Source organism: Pholcus phalangioides, unplaced genomic scaffold (genome assembly GCF_987345545.1).
Source record: "Pholcus phalangioides strain wild (caught in Gottingen) unplaced genomic scaffold, Ppha-v1.0 ptg000013l_1, whole genome shotgun sequence".
NCBI classification, from domain to species: domain Eukaryota; kingdom Metazoa; phylum Arthropoda; class Arachnida; order Araneae; family Pholcidae; genus Pholcus; species Pholcus phalangioides.
The window spans coordinates 32943495-32961375 of NW_028301606.1; the positions used below are offsets into that span (position 1 = coordinate 32943495).

General features: G+C 35.8%; 1 protein-coding gene across 4 annotated transcripts in view; it reads right to left on the reverse strand.

Annotated features, from left to right (window-relative positions):
* LOC149078978 (cell adhesion molecule Dscam1-like) overlaps positions 1–17881 on the reverse strand; it is a 297831-nt gene that overhangs the window by 141869 nt on the left and 138081 nt on the right. For all 4 annotated transcript variants that reach the window (XR_016193869.1, XM_089241221.1, XM_089241220.1 and 1 more), the window contains exons 10-11: positions 10695–10814; positions 1849–2028 (exon numbers count right to left, since the gene is read on the reverse strand). Coding sequence is in view for 3 of the 4 variants with exons in the window: in XM_089241221.1 (XP_089097347.1) it covers positions 1849–2028; positions 10695–10814 (300 nt within the window). In the remaining variant the exon portion in view is untranslated. The remainder of the gene's footprint in view (positions 1–1848; positions 2029–10694; positions 10815–17881) is intronic.

A 17881-nucleotide genomic window follows, 5' to 3' on the forward strand; every position in this document is an offset into this window, starting at 1 on the left:
ATGGCAAACATAGGTGGGAGGGGGGGTGGGGGGGGGAGAACATGATTTTACCCAAACTTAACTGTTATAGAATAGGATGTTGAAACACAGGGCCTTTATTAACTGTCTCATCGGCAATGCCGAAGTACCTCACCTCTTTAAAAGCCTATTGTTTCCATAACGACGAGCCAAAAGATTTTGTAAATCACACTTTTCCATCGAACATGTTTCTCATTCCCACTTACCTTGACAGATCAATATTGACAGCCATCGTTTGTTTTCATTTTGAAAACTGGGGAAAAAGATGGTGTTTGAAATCGTTTTTTTTTTTTTTCATTCACTTTGTCTGATTACAAGGTAGTGGAATAATGTGCTTACGGTGTCTATAATATAAAATGATTATACAGTAGAGTCTCGAAGTGAAATCCGAAGTGAACGGATCCGAGGCCACCTCGGATTTTAGAGAAACTCGATTATCCAAAAACAATAAAAAATTATTTAAGTGTCTGTTTTGTGTGTGTGTGTGTGCTGAAAAAAAAAAAAAAGACAAGAAAAAAATTAGTACTAGCATTGCACTGTGTTTTTTATTCTTGAATAAGGTTTAGATACCATACAATGTGTTTAAAAAAAAATCAAGAATGTGAAAAGGGCACGAAGATGAGATGATAGAGATATTTGATTGGCCATTGAGGATTGGGTTGATGGTGAACGACAGCTTTCGACTGCCTTTCCAATGACTTTACTTGAACAATTAGAGGACAACGCCACTGCCCACCATTACTAAGGAAACGGTCAAACTTGTTCTTTCGCAGTGATCCCCACGAAAGTTAAAATGATCTATGCTCATTCAAGGAAGTTTAATATTTTATTACTATTCTCTTTCAAACTGAAACTACTGTACAATGCGTACGTACTACGTAGTATTCCAGGAAAATAATAAAGAAGTTGCGTTCTTTCAGACGAAAGAAAAGGAAAAGAGTCTTTTAAGAAGAAAATTCGAACAATTTTTACTCCTCGGATTATCCTGAAACTTGAACTTTACGGGCTCCGATTTTCGAGTCACTACTGTTAGTTGTTCTCGGGGTTGGGAAGAACTTGCGCGTTCACAAAATCGAAAAAATACATTCTTCTCGAAAAAAAGCCATTTTTAACACACATGAATAATGCGAATTATGCCACTTAAAGTATTCATGCTCTAACATAACGAACGACAGGATGGTGAACGCGATAGATCTTATTTAGAGATTTTCGAGGTTCTACATTATATGTGTGTGCGACAACTTTAAATCGATTCGTTTCCTATCGTCTACGATGTGTTAACATTCATAATGTGTTGGTAAGAAAGTCTGAGCTGTTTTTTAATCTTATATTATCGTTCCTTACAAATGTACAATTAGAAATGTACGCTTATACACTTAGTACAACATATTTACGCTTACACAATTTAAAAAAACAAATTATAAAAAAGGACAAGACAAAACATGTGCTTGGTAAATTTTCCACAACATCACTTTGATGATAGCTTATAATTTTCATGATCACTCCTTCAGAACAAACATCTAAGTTTGTCTTCTAGTCGGAATTTTTATGATTATTACTCAATTGTTGTTTTCCTGTACAACTAAGAACTCATATACAACATCTGCTAACATCTATCGTGGTTTTGGCATCAGAATAACATTTCAATGAGCTCAATTTTACATTCAAACCCTTAATCAGATGAGTTCCTCTATCTTTATTTTCCCCCTTTACGTGTGCAAGAATATTAGTATATTTGATAAATTTTCACCATTAATATTAAATTACTCGAGGGTATTGCGGAGCTTAGATCTATTAAAAACAAAAATAGCTCTAGAAAATATTACTCACCGTTGACAGATAGGCTCACGACAGCTGAAAGAGGTGCACCGACGCCATTGTTTGCTTCGCATAAGTAGGATCCCGCATCAGCTTTGCCAACGTCTTTTATAACAAGAGAGCCATTTTCCAAAACGTACATGTGAGAGCTGCTGATAACGCTCCGAAATTCCTCTTGGGTTCCAACGTCATCTATTATTATTATGAATTGAAGAGGGAAAATTACGATTTATTACGCAATGAAAGAAGCAGCTCATCGACTTCATGGACATAAATATTTGGAGTAAATTCAGAATTAGCATTAGGGAATTCAGTTCGGTTTAAATTAATAGCTGCAAAAAAAAATTAGATCTTATGAAACTATTTTAAAATCAAATAATATTTCACTTTCAAATGAAAAATGCTTCGTAGATCAGATAATTTTTATCACGTCACTTTTAAGATGAAATTGGTGGAATGATATTCGATTATTTTCATTTTTTCAAGTTTCTCAGTGATGGTGAAGTAAATGTAAAGCAATAGAAGTTCAGGTTAAACCTCAAAACAGACTACGGGGTTTGTTACACATTCGACATCGTTCAATGTGACCTGATTGGGACTCGGGGTTTTTAATAACAGTTGCCAATTGATAGCTATATTTCACGGGGGAAAAAAGTCACGGTTGGGAAGTACGATGGCCATACGTCCCGATTAAAATCGGATGTTTCGTTTTTTCCATCCTCTTACATTTCAGTGCCGTGGTCTTTTTTTAAAAAAGATCGATTGAAAATATATCATCCTTCATCGTATGGATATCGAGAATATCAATAACTGGCGCATCTCTACGATCTAACATTTGAGTATATTTCATCAAACCAGATTAAAATAAATTCGTCACCATGACTTTCGTTCTTAGCCTTAGCGATGTTTCCTTAGACTTGACACTAGACAAAACAATAAACACATGAAAAAAAGTGTAAACTTCTGAAGAAAAAAATTAACTTTTAATGTCAAATAAACATCAACAGTTAGACACTACTACTAAAACACACATACACCTCGTCCATTTTCGCTTGCGGAACCTCTAACGAATTGGTACATCCGGGAATGTGCGTGTAGTGAAACATGACGTGAAGTTTGTTTCTGTGTAATGCTTCTTATGTGTAGTGCTGTCATCTGCCACCAGTCTTTCTAACTATGAGCTAAGTTTAATGATTGAATAATTTATCGTTGTAAGCCTGTTGCTCTCTGCGGCGAGACTTTTTAATGGGGAGATCGACTAGCATTTGCTGCCTCGAAATTAACCACAGGAAACCAACTTCAGCCGACCATCACTGTGGCGACGGTGGGGTTCAAACCCAGATCCTCGCGGTGCGAGTTAATCACTATGACCACTCGATCACCACAGCGGCAACAGATAGCCACTGCTTAATATTCATAATAACAGCGCTTCGTAATTTGTACACATTCCAAATATAAATACAAAGGCCACAATAGGCAAATTGCCCAACGAGGTGGATGAAAAAAGACGCCCCATAAAAAATATAGTTGTCAAATGTAATCAAAATACAGCAAGCAACCTAATATGAAAAGCCTATATCAAAAAGAATGAACTAATACTTAATACTATATAATACACTGCCCATAAAAAAAGAATTATGGTTGTCTTATCTACGAATGGATATCTTCTCGATTTATCTCACTATGTTTATCGCAATTTCTTTTGAACGTGTCAATTCGACATACATATGTATTCGTAAAGAAAAAGAACAACAGAAAAACTGATCTGGGTTTGCTTGTCTGTGTCAATTGTGCCACTGTACTTCATTGATACATTTTCGGTGGTTTAGTGTATTGTTCCAGAAAATGTTTTTTTTTTCCTTTTAGGCTAAGATCATATCACTTTTTTAGATAAGCCATAGTGAAGAGTTATAATGAGAACAGTTTGATGGGGATTATACGATATTTTTTTGTTGTAAATATACGTGCATACCTTAGGCCACTTAAAGTTTTGAACAAAGTACTCGATTCTGGTCAACTGACGAAGAATCGAAAAAGTATTTTTTTTTTCAAACTTTCATTTGCTTCACGGAGAACGCAGCGCCTTGAGGAAATAAATGCACCATAGAGCTGCTGCAACAGTACGTATGGTCCGATAAAATAGTACGGAAATGTTTTTAAAGTTCTTCAAAAGGGGTGGGGTGCATCCTCTTACGTCTCACATAGTCCGCATGGTAATAAAGATAACTTATTATGGGGGGAAAAGAGTGGTTCTACGTTCTACCACAGCTCAGAATGTGCAAAGTGCAAAAAAAACCCCCCAGGGGGAAAAAGAAAGAAAAAAAGGGACGGTAAAAAATTGATAATATAAACCGAAATCCATCTTTTTACGAATTTGCTGTCCTGTCATGGTGTTGATCCATTCCTTGCGGAAGTGATAAAGATAACCAATATTTATACTGTAACACTGATTTTAATAGGCAGTGTCAACTGCATCTCATGGTCAAAAGTCTTCTTTTCTGTGCTTGCATCAACTTATTACTTCAAATGCAAAAAAGTTTCCACCACGCAAGAAAGTTTAGTAAGTGGATCAGCTCTGGATTCTTGTTGAATACAATTAGTTTTTTCAATCACTACTTTCAAGTCATAAAAACTTTCTTGTTCATCTCTAAGAACAAACTTTTACGCTTCCACGTTATTTTAAATCCTGATTCGCATTCCATACTCGGCAGGAAATTAGCACGAATTTCATCTATGCAGATCAAGTATTGAGGGACATACTTTGTCATGAGTTTTAAATTTCGGGCTGAGAAAGAGGGCAGTAAAAAATTCTTTGGCGTTTTCTGCATCGCTGCCATATATATAGACACCAGGCAAAACAGAAGAACTCACGGTTCTTAAAGATGCACAGAAGAGAAGGATGTTCGAGGGTGTGATGGTGGTATAAGAAGAAGAACTCGTCTTCAAAAAGGGGAAGAATGCTGCCCAGTTTATTGAATTTTCCAGCATCTTCTTTGCGGCAGAAGTAGAGCTCAGATGTTCAACAGCACAGCGGCGTCTTAGTACGGTGAGAGTGTGAACCCCGCGTCTCTCATACCCTACCACACAGGCTGCAAAGCTCCGTAGTAATAAAAATCCGCTGAAGAATTTCCACTCCTCGGTATTGTTCACTAAAGGAATTTCTAATTATCCACGAAAGGACGGACTGGCGGCTCAACGTGTGTTTGAACGCTACCGAAGACAAAACGTTCCGAGGACCGTCTCCTCGGGTGAATGATAATAATAATGGAGAAAAAGATGGAGAAAAAAAAAAACTACCTATTTTGCCTTTTCTGGAAATCCATTAGTAGAAGAAGAATTCGTATCACGAATTCAGTTCGAGAAGATGCTTCATCTTCTTTGAGTGTCGAAACTTTATAATCCCTTGCATTTTTTACTTAAAAATGTTTCTTTTTCGCATTCAAATAGCTACTGTTGGTGAAACTCTCAGACTTGTTTCATTTATCACAACTCCGAAATATACGTTGTACGAATATTTCCGATTTCTATAATCGACTGACTTCGGCTCATGAATTTCCGAAAGTGAAATGGAAATACGGATTTCTGAATAATAAAACATTAAATATGAATGAGCATATTTATGTCAGGTCCATTAACAAGCAGCATTTACCATACAAAAACCTCTCTTATGTTGGGTTGTGGACGGGATGGGGGTCACGTCGCTTAATGTGATCACAACGGGACTCGGGGGTTTCGATAACAATAGGCAAATGCTAACTATATCTGCATAATGTTACGTTTTCAAGTACGGTCGCCATACCCGCAGTTGGTCAAACGGGACGAATAGTAAATGGGTGTTGGTAAAACAGAACAAGCCTTTTGTTCTTTACCACATAATTCATTGCTTTAAATGTTTAATCCTTCCATTTTCTATTTTTATTCTATTCTAAAACGGGACTTTTATCCTCTTTGAGTTGGAAACCTGCATTTTCGTTATTCAGCCATTATGAGGGGTTAGAATGGAACCGACTAAAGTACATTACGAATCACGATTTCATTTAAAACGCGTTTCTAGAATATTATTAGTAATTGTGCAATATGTTTCATAGATCCTTTGAGAATGCCTCGCAGAAAAAGAAATTCGAATATGGTCAACTGAAAGAAACTGATCGAGAACTGAAAAAAGGGCTTTTAGTCATGCCTTCACTATAGGAAGGTAATTGCAAATGCAGCTCTACACGTACATGGATCCCAGCGAATACTACTGAGTGATTACGATATTAAGTAGGGAAATGTTTATCAACAAGGTGAGGGAAGAGTCTATATAGTCTCCTACATAGCGTTGCAGCCCGATAACGATTACAGGGGAAAAAACAAGTATGTGTTCACAACTTAGCTTCATGCACAAAGAATACATTCGAGGGAAAAAAATTGATAATATAATGCGAAGCCCAGTAACAAAAACAATTTTTTTTCCCCATGTAATGAAATTGGTCTGTTCCAACCCTTGCAAAAGTGATAACAATACTCGAATTCTGGGTGTTTCAGAAAGGATTCTCTAAGTTTCAAATGACATACCTTTAGGACAATGATAGATAGAAAGTTAAAGCCGTTGTTAATTCAATTGGCAGGCCGGGAATTATATGCTGATTTTTTAAATTAGTTAGAACTTTGACAAATAAATTGCTCCACAATATTTGGAATGATGGTTGATGTGGTCCTTCGCAAACACGAGTCAAATGATGTTACGATGGATTCGAAACGGTTTTCTTTTGTTGAGTAAGGGCACGACAAAAGTGAAGTTCAAAGCCACTTTCCTACACGTGCTTTATTACAATCAATGAACATGTCTCACAGGTGAGCTATTCAAGCTGATACAGCGTTCAATCAGGGGTCTTCAACACGCGGGTCCCGTGGAGTATTGTAGAATAAACTCTCAAGCATATAAAAATATAAATTAAATTTATTAACTCTATTGTTATTGCACCAACGGCGAAAACTTCAATGTAAAACCACCATTTCATTACAAAAAAACGTGTACATTAAAACTATCTAGACTACAAAAGAAAATACAAACTAAAATACTTTCGGACTTGTTTCAATAAACCTTTGGATAAGCAGTTGGTTTGTAATTGTTTACTTCACTGCCTACGGGAAGCTCCGTATTATTTCTATTTCTTCTTTTAACGTTTTACTCTATCTATGTGGCAAAGAGGACTTCTGGTAATACAGAAGAATTTCCGTTTACCTGATTGAATTATTAAGTTGGGACCGTTCTCTCTTAAATAAATAGGATGCGACATTCTTGAAGCAGAAAAGACTTTTTTGCTGAAAAAAATTACAAAACGGTTTTTGTTATTTTATAGGTAAAAATTTTTCTACAGGTAAAAAATTTATAGTTCCTCAAAAATAAAGGAACATACTAAGTCGAAACTCTTGAAAAAAAGTTTCGAAACGCTTCTACTAGACGGATAATAAATGAACAATGAAAGTTTATACTAAAAATGTTGAATTTATTATTCATCGAATATTGTTATGTTTGAAGGTAGAAAGAAAGAGAGCGAAAATATTTGGTAAACACATATATGTTAGAAACTTGAATTCGGAAATAAAATTTTATTAAATGAATTTGTGGCTTATATATATTCTTGATTTCCGTAGAGTAATGGCTCTCCAAATTTTTTTTTTGTATTAATTGGCGTAAAAACGCACTTCATCGGGTATGACTGCTGTATTCGATAGTGAGGTTATCATCCATGTGACATGGTCTGTATCATTATAAATACCTTGGATTTTTGTAATATATCTATGATAGTATCGGCAGACATGTAAAACACAGGAAATCCGAGCCTCTGAATGTACAAAGCCTTCCAATCTGCCTTGAAAACATTTCGGTTAGACACTTCTTCGGTTTTCTAGTGGACATTCAGAATAGACTAAGAACGTGGATTTTAATTAAACTTACTTTACATGATATGCCTCTTACATATGATTGGCCCTCTCAATTTTTTGTCAACCTGCACTACTTTTTGTGCCTGAAGCGCAATTTGTACAATTTTGGGTTTTTAAAGACGTGCATGGTGTTTAATGAAATTTAGGTATACCTCAGTACTTTCAACATTGCCCACTATAACTTATATGAGAAAATCGCGCTCCTTGATAGGAATTGCCAAGACGTTCATTCCCTATACTTTATTGAATACTATAAATCATAGAATCACTTTATAATGGCATATGCAGTATTCAAAACTTCCCCGGAGTCACGTAGTCATCGTGAAGATCTAGGTTAGAACCCAGTTGAGGCAGAGTGATGGTCGGCTGAAGTTAGTTTTCAGTGGTTTACCTAATTCAAGATGTTGCGAGCCGGTCTTCCATCCGAAAAAGATTATCCGCAGACAGAGAACAGGCACTCCTTCAACACGATACTAACATTTTATAAAAATGCGGGAACTAGTCATTTTCAGTTCAAAGTACAGACAAAAGCAGTATAACACGAAACAAGCATAACTCTGACAGTATGAATATGTCAGGAACCAAATATAAACTCCCATTCCGGCATTAAACGATCGAAACCAATCGGAACCGATTAGTTAAAAATTCCCCCGAGGAATGTTTGCGAGGTGTATGTACGGTAAAGTAGTAGTAGTGACATCGTACTCAAAATTTTATTTTGTTTTGAACGAAAATACTTCCTCTTTTACTTAATTTAAAACTAATCTCAAAATGAGCTCGAGTGAAATGCAATGAATGAGGTCTTCGCTCCCAATTCAAAATTTCGATCGTCATTCATTCATCTATATAGCATTTATATCGTTATATCATCAGAAAATCAAAAAGAAAATACATCGTTTATCTCAGAAAAAAAGGAAGAAGGAAAAACGCTGCCAATTTTAAAAGCATACATAAAGAAAAAGACATATTTTCAAACTTTTAAAAGTTATGAAACCATTATTTACGTTATTAATTAGACAAAGATGGTCTCCTGAAAATGAACGAGAAGACAATAGATATAATAATACAAAGCAAAACTAAAAGTTGAAAGCAGGAAGAAAAAGAAAACGTAAAATTCCAGACGCTGGAGACGTTGAAATAGTTTCGAAAGTAGAGACAGTAGATTAAAATTGAAGTTGATTGATGATCCTATAACTTCAAGATAATTAGGTATAAATGGTCAAAGAAGACGATCAATATAATCAAGTAACTGATCATGAAAGCAGAATACGATCGAGTTCGGTGATCAGTCAGGATCTTATGAGGAACATTAATATTCTATTCGAGAAGATGAAGGTTTGGGAAAATTCTTTTAACAAAAATAAATTAGCACCACTCAAATATGTCACTTTCTCTTTACACACTTTCTAACCTTTCAAATCACTCGTTTTCCTTGAAATTATCTCGAAACCGTTGTCTCCACCTGTAAAAGAATATTTGAAAGGGGTAAAGGATAGATATCTCACTGATAAGCCTTCAGTATGTCTCTTTTCCAATCTCATAATATTCAGTAATACCAGAAATACGACCAGTAATGGGAAACGAATTTCATTTTACGCTTATGATTCTTATTGTTTTTATTTATTTTTATTTTTGTCAACGGAAAGTCGAAAGTCACCAATGATGAGAACGAAATGGAACCATCGAACTAATCCCATCGCTTGTAGGTGATTAGAGTAGCAGCCTGCCCTGTCATCAATTCCCGATTCAAATTAACGGTGACGCTTTCTGAAGTTTTTGATAAGTACTAATAATCACCATGTAAATATGTTTATAGTCAATCATTTGCTGTTTTCAGATTATATCCAGTTAACTGCAACATAAGCTGAACTGGTTTCCTAGTACGTTAAACTCTTTCTCACCATTGCGACGTTTCGTTGGGAACCCTGTGAAAGAAATTAGGTTTTCCCGTCATCTCACCTTATTTTTAACTACCTGTCTTCTCCAGCGTTAGCGTCGTGAAAACGGTTTCATGGAATGGAGAGGGTAAGTAAAACAGTATTACATCTCACTAGGTCTAAAGTTACACGAAACACTAGTCCGACACCTACAACCATTTTTAACTTTTTTCAGTCCAGGAGTATTTTTTTGCTACTTCATTGGCGCATTTCGTACTTTATAGACCTGCAAGAAATGAGAAAGGTCTCCTCCAGTAGCTACCTTTTTTTGCATAGCTTATGAGTTTTGGTGGGAAAACGAATTCTCAGTGACCTTCCTGTAATCTTAAGGATTTGTAATAACAAATAAGTACTGCTTTTTTCCTGCTGTCGATTTCCTCTCGACACAGACCGGGAAAAGTTAAAAAAAAGTGTGACATAATTATTATCGATACACGCTCGAAATGCACATCGCTGTTCCTTATCCTGCTCTTTGTTAAAGATGAGCAATCAATCTTGGAGTGAGAAACCTCAGTTTTGTGTTCAAAGACTGAGGGCGAGGAGCCCGCTATTATTTTTCGATGCCTTACCTAGGTATAGGGTAAGAGTAGCGTATGTTGTTAACGAAGAAAGGAAAAAACAACTGCTTCCCTCATTCATCTTTCTTTTTTCTAACAATTTTTTCTAACATCTTTCTTAAATCTAAACAAAAATACCAGTTTCTGAGATACTATAGCTGGTTATTCAACTATACATCTTCGAATGTTATTGCCAAAAGCCCGTACTTGGAAATATTAAAACAATGCATGAAAAGAATAAAAACGTATTACTACCGCCGACAAAAAATAGCATGTAAAAGAAGGTTGTTGCAAAGCTTTTGAAACTGGAACTCATTCAACATACAAACACAGTACATTAACACAAATCAATCACATTACAATTTGCATATTGCCATATCTTCTTTATCTAAATATTTAAACGCAACCAGAATTAAAGAACGGAAAATCTCACCAGACTTGTACTTCCATCTATGAACAGGATCAGGGATTCCTTCCGCTTGACAAGAAAACATAACTTTCTGTCCAACGACGGCTTCCTGATCAACTGATTTTTTCACCCATTTCGGACTTGCTAATGAATACAATTGGCAGATAACAAGAAACACGTTAAACGAAACAAATCAAAAGTCGTTTCAACATTACACATACTTAGTTCCAAAATAAAACTTAGAAATAACAGAGTTAGTTTCGAGAGATATCGTGTATCAAATTCCTCTACTTTAATGGTTAATAAATGGTCCAGGTTCAATCAAAAAACTATTTCACGTCGACTTTTTCGATCAGGGAAAAAAATTAGTTTAAAAAAATATTCTTTTTCCTCGGAAACGGAAAGTAGTTTTTTTTTATTATCACACATCTATGAAATATGGATGTTCCGGGAATGAAGAAAAAAAAAACAATTTTTGCAAAACAAAACTGAAACTACCTCAAATTTCAGGTCATGAACTTGTGATTTTCGAATCATTTTTTTTCTGTTTTTTTCGAAAGTGTACAAAAAATAAGATAAAAGTAGAAAAAAAAACAACAAACACCTTTCTTTCCCAAATGAATTCAGGGAAAAAGTTTTATATTTCGTATTTTTCTCCTCTCTTTTTAGCACTTTCGTTTGAAAACCGCTAACGAATTTGAGTTTGGAGGTTGTTTGAGCTTGTATGCTGGCAACTGCTGCCACGTGCCAGACAGGATGACATTTTCCAACAACGTGACCTCCATGATATATTAGACTTAACCATAGGGTTTATTTTTTTTTTCTTTCCGAATCTTACCGTCCGTCCCCCCACCTCGCTATGCCAAATGGAAACTACAACTTACAAGGAAATAACCATTTTATTGAGTTTGAAAAATAGCTCTGATATTGGGCAGAAATTTTTTTTTAGATATTCATATCTGTTCTCTCTCTCTCTCTCTCTCTCTCTCATACGGGATCTTCATATATGTATATCTAACAGAAAACATTCCTTTTCGTCGATTTTTAAAATACTATATTTTCACCCCGAATATAAAATATTTTCAACATTATTTTGTCTGTCCAGATATATATATATATATCGCTGTTTATCTATAAACAGATCGATTTTGTTTCTTTATTCATCAATTTTTTCGATTCTATATCGGAAACGTGTAGAGTTCATTTCAATGCACGTTAGATAGGATTCCACTGCAAATTGTGGATTATGAGCTGAGTGTGTACATAGTCGTACAGTTCTACTTGCTACTGTTCTTTTACTCGACTTCGTTGGTAAAACCATTTTCATCGAAATTCATTTATGATGATTTGGAATATTTCGTAAATGAGTGCATCTGGATAATGATACCAGAAATCCGGTGAAACTATAAGGAAGCTGCTGTTTCAGTTATCATTGGAAAATGTGTCATCAATATTTAACTGGTTTCCTACACGCGCGAAATGGGTAGTTTTCAATAAACTTACGTGCGTCAAATCGCAATAAATAAGCAAGGACTTTAAAAGGAGTTTACAAATCAGAATTTAATGATACCTGAGAGAAAATGTATCACCCCTCAATCGATACAGCCATTTTGTGTCACAATGACGTACGCTGACGTCATTATCCCCTGTCATTCAACTAGAAGCAGATGTTTTTTATTTTGCGCTGTCATATATTTCTTTATTAACCAAATGTTGCCACAGCAGATAATCGCTTAAATTTTGTACAGCTGGTTCAAATAAAAGAAATTAGTGCTATTCAGATTGCAAATTTTAATTCAATGGGAATGGGGAGAGTAAACTGGTTGAAGTGCCACTACTACTACTTAACGGTACAGGTACCTCGGTACACATTCCATTACGGGATTCCTAATGAATTGGTACGGACCGGAATGTGCGTGCTCGTGTTGTGAATCTAACGTGAAGTTTGTTTCTGTGTAATGCGTGTAGTGGGTAATGCTGCCATCTGCCATCAATTTTTCAAACTATGAGAGAAGTGTACTAATTGAATAATTGCACCGTTGTAGACCTGTTGTTCTCTTTGGCGAGAATTTTAACGTGGAGATTGGCCCACTTTTGGTTGCTTATAGTATAAAAATTTGGGAACCCCACTGGTGTAGTATGTTAACCCGGGAAAAGGCGCATCCTCAGTAAATGTATAAATGCTCGCTTGGGATATTGTTGTACACCAGCTGGATGTAAGATTCAATTTCTTTTCTATATGCAATATTTCAATTCAAAATTGTAGGTGATTCTCTACTCAATAATATACAGGGTGATTCAGAAAGGATAAGAAAAACATTTAGAGCTGATATTACACACCAAACCAAACAATTATCATCCATGAATGCGTGGTCTAACATGAAACGCAAACGCGCTAGCGCCTTTCGAAACGGCCGCTCCGCAAATGTTAGAACGGCATTCCTGTCGAAATTTATAGGGAGAAAAAGAATACCACATGCATGCAAATGCATCCTGCGGAAGAACAAGAAACCGTATGCAAATCTGCGTCACAGTGAATAACAGGCGTGGACACAGCCCTGTGAAGTTATCCCGTACGTTACAACTGTTAGAACGATTGCACGCTGGAATAACTTCACAGGGCTGGCGTCCGCTCCTTTTATCCACTGTGAAGTAAATTTGCATACGGTTTCTTCTTCCCTAGGTTTCATTTGCGTGCATGGTGTTCTTTTTCTTCAGATAAATTTCAACAGGAATGCCGTTTTAATGTTTGAGAAGGCCGTTTCAAAACGTGCTAGCGCGTTTGCGTTTCATGTTAGACCATGCTTTTTCGAATGACAACTGCGTATATTAGTGTTTACTATCATCACCTCTTAAAGTTTTCCTCATCTTTTCTGAATCACGCTGCGTATTATCGAAAACAAATATTAATCTTTCTATGAAAAAACTTTCAACTATGCACATCTTTTTTCCCCACATATCATCAATTTACAACCTCTTTTACTCCATTATAAAATAGCATAAAAATCTCGAGGTTTTTCATTTCTCCAGTAGAATTGTTATTGACATCATCATTATACATAATGTATAAAGAAATGACTGATTTGTTTTAGTTTTTTTTTTCCATGGGACGTAGGAGAGGGGAATAATGCCACTTTTTTTCTGATAAAGGAGTGAATCTAGCAGCTGTTTTCCAGCATGTATTAACCGAGTTGTTAAATGTGCAAACTTCTATCAAAGTGAAATTTTAATCCAATATTTGGTAGGCTTATTCGGAAAATATATTGTCGAAAACCATGAAGAACTTCAAGCTTTTCATATATATTGTGACGTATTTCCCTAGTAGGGGCCCCTACCTATTGTATACGATTCTTTGCACTGCAATAGTATAAACATTAAAAATATAAAAATATCTGATAATTTTCACAATTTTGTTTACTTTTTTCTTTGTTCTCTATCATTCATATTTTCAAATAGCATTGAACTTGATAGAAATGGAAAGTTCTAATACTTAAATTAAGAAATCTCTGTATGTCTCGTGATCGGGGGTTTCCACCGTTGCACATTCATATAGCTGAAACACAAACGCGTTGGCGTGAATTATTTTTCAACCGAAAATCCTCACTAAAATATCAGCAATGGAAACTACATTGCTTAATCAGCTAATACCCTGATAAGAACCACGAAAAACTCAGCTACTGATAAAATAAGAATTTTACTGATAACATAATTCTTGGAATTAATGCTTTGCTATGGTTGAGCTGTGCAGCAAGGTTTCTAGAATGCAAACTCCGGTACCAAAAGAAGACTCACTCTTCTTTGGGGGATGTTGGCAGTACACCCACGCGCGTCCTTTCCCCTCCTTATATCCGATGTTTTAAGTGAACCTCCGAATGGATGGTACCAAAAATGCTGTTCGTTGTAAGCTACGCTCGCCACCGCGGGGTTCCAAGTACGATAAGAAATTAGAAATTCGCGCAGAATTATGCTAATACTATGTATATAAGAATTATAATATACTTTGCTCATGTGGCAGGAAATCAGAATGTAAGATTAAATGTTGTAAATGAATATCCCATGTTTCTATCTTATCGTATTTCCAGGTTTTTATTTCTTTCTTGCTGGAGTAGATGGTACATATGTTTTGAAAACCTCTACCGTAGAATAAATTTTTATCTAAAGTTTTACATGCTATTTATTTTAAACGTATATCTATATAAATATCTAATTAACTATAACTATTTATAGATAAATTTGCATCTAAGAGGCCCTTTCATAAGTAGAAATATCTACTAAACTATTCCGCTGAGCCACAGATGAACCATGAATTAGGCAAAGGAGCCGCGGGTGGCAAATGTTCGAGAACCACTGCCGTAGGCGGTTATTGAAGTTGAATTATTGGCATAAGCGGGAGGGTGGAGGTAGAACTTCGCTTCCTCTGCGTTCACCATACACACCCCCCTCAGCGATTGACCTAACCCTCTCCCCCCGCTTTCCGTTCGAGAGCCCTGTATCCACTTAATGTCTTCATTGTACTATGAAATATGCATTCACGTAAATATGTGTCATACTAACGCTATGTTATTGGCTGCTACCATGTTATTTCTGGATGAAATGATGAAATCTTTGATTCAATTACAATTCCAACGTCGAACTATAACTGCTTTAATTTTGCTGACGAAACATGTAGTCTGTTGTAGAATTTGCCGTTATGAAAAAATTCCCCGATGTAAGTTATAGACAACTTCCAATCCGAACTTATATCACTTTCAATGTTCAAGAAGCAGTGATTCTGAATAATTACCAAAAAATCATGTTATGACGACAAAGCAAACTTTCCATTGAGTGATTTCAAGAATTTGGATCTACCATTTCTGCGGTTATACTAATGGTCTGGAAAGATTTTGGCATCACAGCACGACAACGATAGAACGTATACGCAGTCAGACGCTCACGCATACATGAGGAATAAAAAAAAAAGGCGTGAAAGTGAAAACCATCTTCACTCTGCTTTCTATGCCATAACGCGGGAGCATCATTTCGTTGAATAAAAGTGGAAAGCAAAAGCGGAATATTTATGGGATGAAAACGGCTGAGAACCATGTTCATGCTCTAAAGTATTCTGCTCCAGTGAATCGAGCAACGGCTAGAAAACTGCTATAACCTTCTTCGTCTCCCCAACATCATCCCCCAACATTATTTCTCTCACCATCACACTTATTTTCCAAAAGAGCACGAACGGGTGGGGACCTCCGAGTTCACTCGAAAACGACTCGCTATTTTCTGGCACATTTTCGGGAAAATTCCATGCAACATCTACTAAAGACGGATTCGTAAGAGCACCCAGGCACCACATAGGCACAAGCATTTTTGTGTGTATGTATATGTATAGATGGAGAGTTCTCCTTTCCCCCATCAACTCCAGAAATGCATTTCACCCACGGCATCGCTTTATTATTATTTTTTTTTCTCTTGTGTTCGGGATGTAGTTCAAGGACTGCTGAGAGTAAAAGTGCATTTATCCTTGAGAGCATTCTTAAGCCCCTTCTATGTCTCTTGCACTCTTTACTCCAATCCTTTCCACTGTATTTTCGTCATACTTTTTCCTCGTCTTTTTCTCTTTTAAAAATTCAGCCTGCGACTAGAGATAAAAAAGACGAAGGAAAAAATAAGAGAAAAATTTAGACTTTTTTTCAAAAAAAAAAAGGATCTTTTAAATTTCTTTTCCTTTTCTATAGTTTATCCGATCGCTTTTTTCTCGCCTCATCAGGCTCAAAACTTAATCCGTTTTACATTTCTGAACGACTCTTTCTGCTTAAAGGAAAGATAAAGAACGGAAGTGGAGAACACAGAAAAAGTCCAGCATATAAAGAAAAGCACAAGAAAAAATACGATAAAAGACAGGAGAGAAAGTATCGACCCGAAAAGCACCAAACCGCCCTAATCTAAACTTCAAGTAAAGCTGTCAAGAACCTCGGAGACGATCTTCGAGGCTCCTGTTAATGTGAAAGCCTGGACGTCAGAAATTATGGGGTGGAAAATGGGATTTAAAAGGAAAAAATCGCACAGGCACGAAAAAAAAAAGAAAATGAGGGGAAAAATCTTTCGAAGAAATAATAAGGTTTTGCTGTATGAAATTATATAGTAAAAAGGGACTTGACAGTTCTTTACTGATCCTATAATGAAATTGTTGCGGTGTCATATTTCATCATTAATGGACTTGTAATACTGCGGTTTTTTTTTAATCCTCTCCCACTATGATTAGTTTTGAATTACGAACAAATTATTTTAAAGGGGGGAATAGCGCAGTAAGATTAGAATATTCTGATGCATTTTTTTTTCAATCCTTACCTGTTTTAGGCGAAAATTTCTCTGCACCGTGCAGTAGATATTTGAGCATTATTTTAAACGCTAAAAGTTTTGTTGCTTCTCTAGGCTGCGTGTTTTGAGGTATTGTATCGATTGTGAAAAGAGTCGACAAGTACTATTTCGGTAATTATAGATTACAGTATATTCTTCCAGTGACATCTATGCATAGCCCAAAAATAATCGATATGATCTCAGTAGATCCTCATTTGTAGTAAGAATGAAGAGGGGATTTTAAGAATGTCTTCGTTATCTTTTTTTTTGTAAACATACTTGTACAGTATATGTATACATATTCACACAAAAGAACTTTACGCTAGACAGTATTGTTAAAATACATTTAATAAGTTCTGTATAAGGTTCTGTACATTCTTCTTTTTTTTACTAGTAGAATTCCTTATCATGAGAGCTCACAATCCCGGGAATTTTGTCATTATAACGGACTTCTTGTTAAAAACAAATTTATATTTTTTGCTCTATTAGGCCATAAATTGTATAAAATACCAGCTAAATCTTCAGTATAATCTGCTCCTGATTTAGTTCGTTGTAATATTAGTGAATGAACTCTTAGCAAGTTCTTGAAGTTTGCTCTCACAGCAGTTTATTGCATACGTTTTTGCATAGAATTTTGTGTTTCCAAAAGTATTCAGTCAAACGATTGAACACTGAAAGTTTTCGCTGAAAACTTCATGCACTCGTTTGCATTTGTCGGCATTTGTCTGAAAATCTTTCAGAAGTTCGGGAACGACCATATGCTGCTTTAAATTTTTACTTGTAGCTCAAAAGTTCGGGTAAAATAACCCCTAGCAGTAACCTCCTAGTCAGTGGAAGAGACTGAAAGTGAACAAAATCATCTGACATATCCC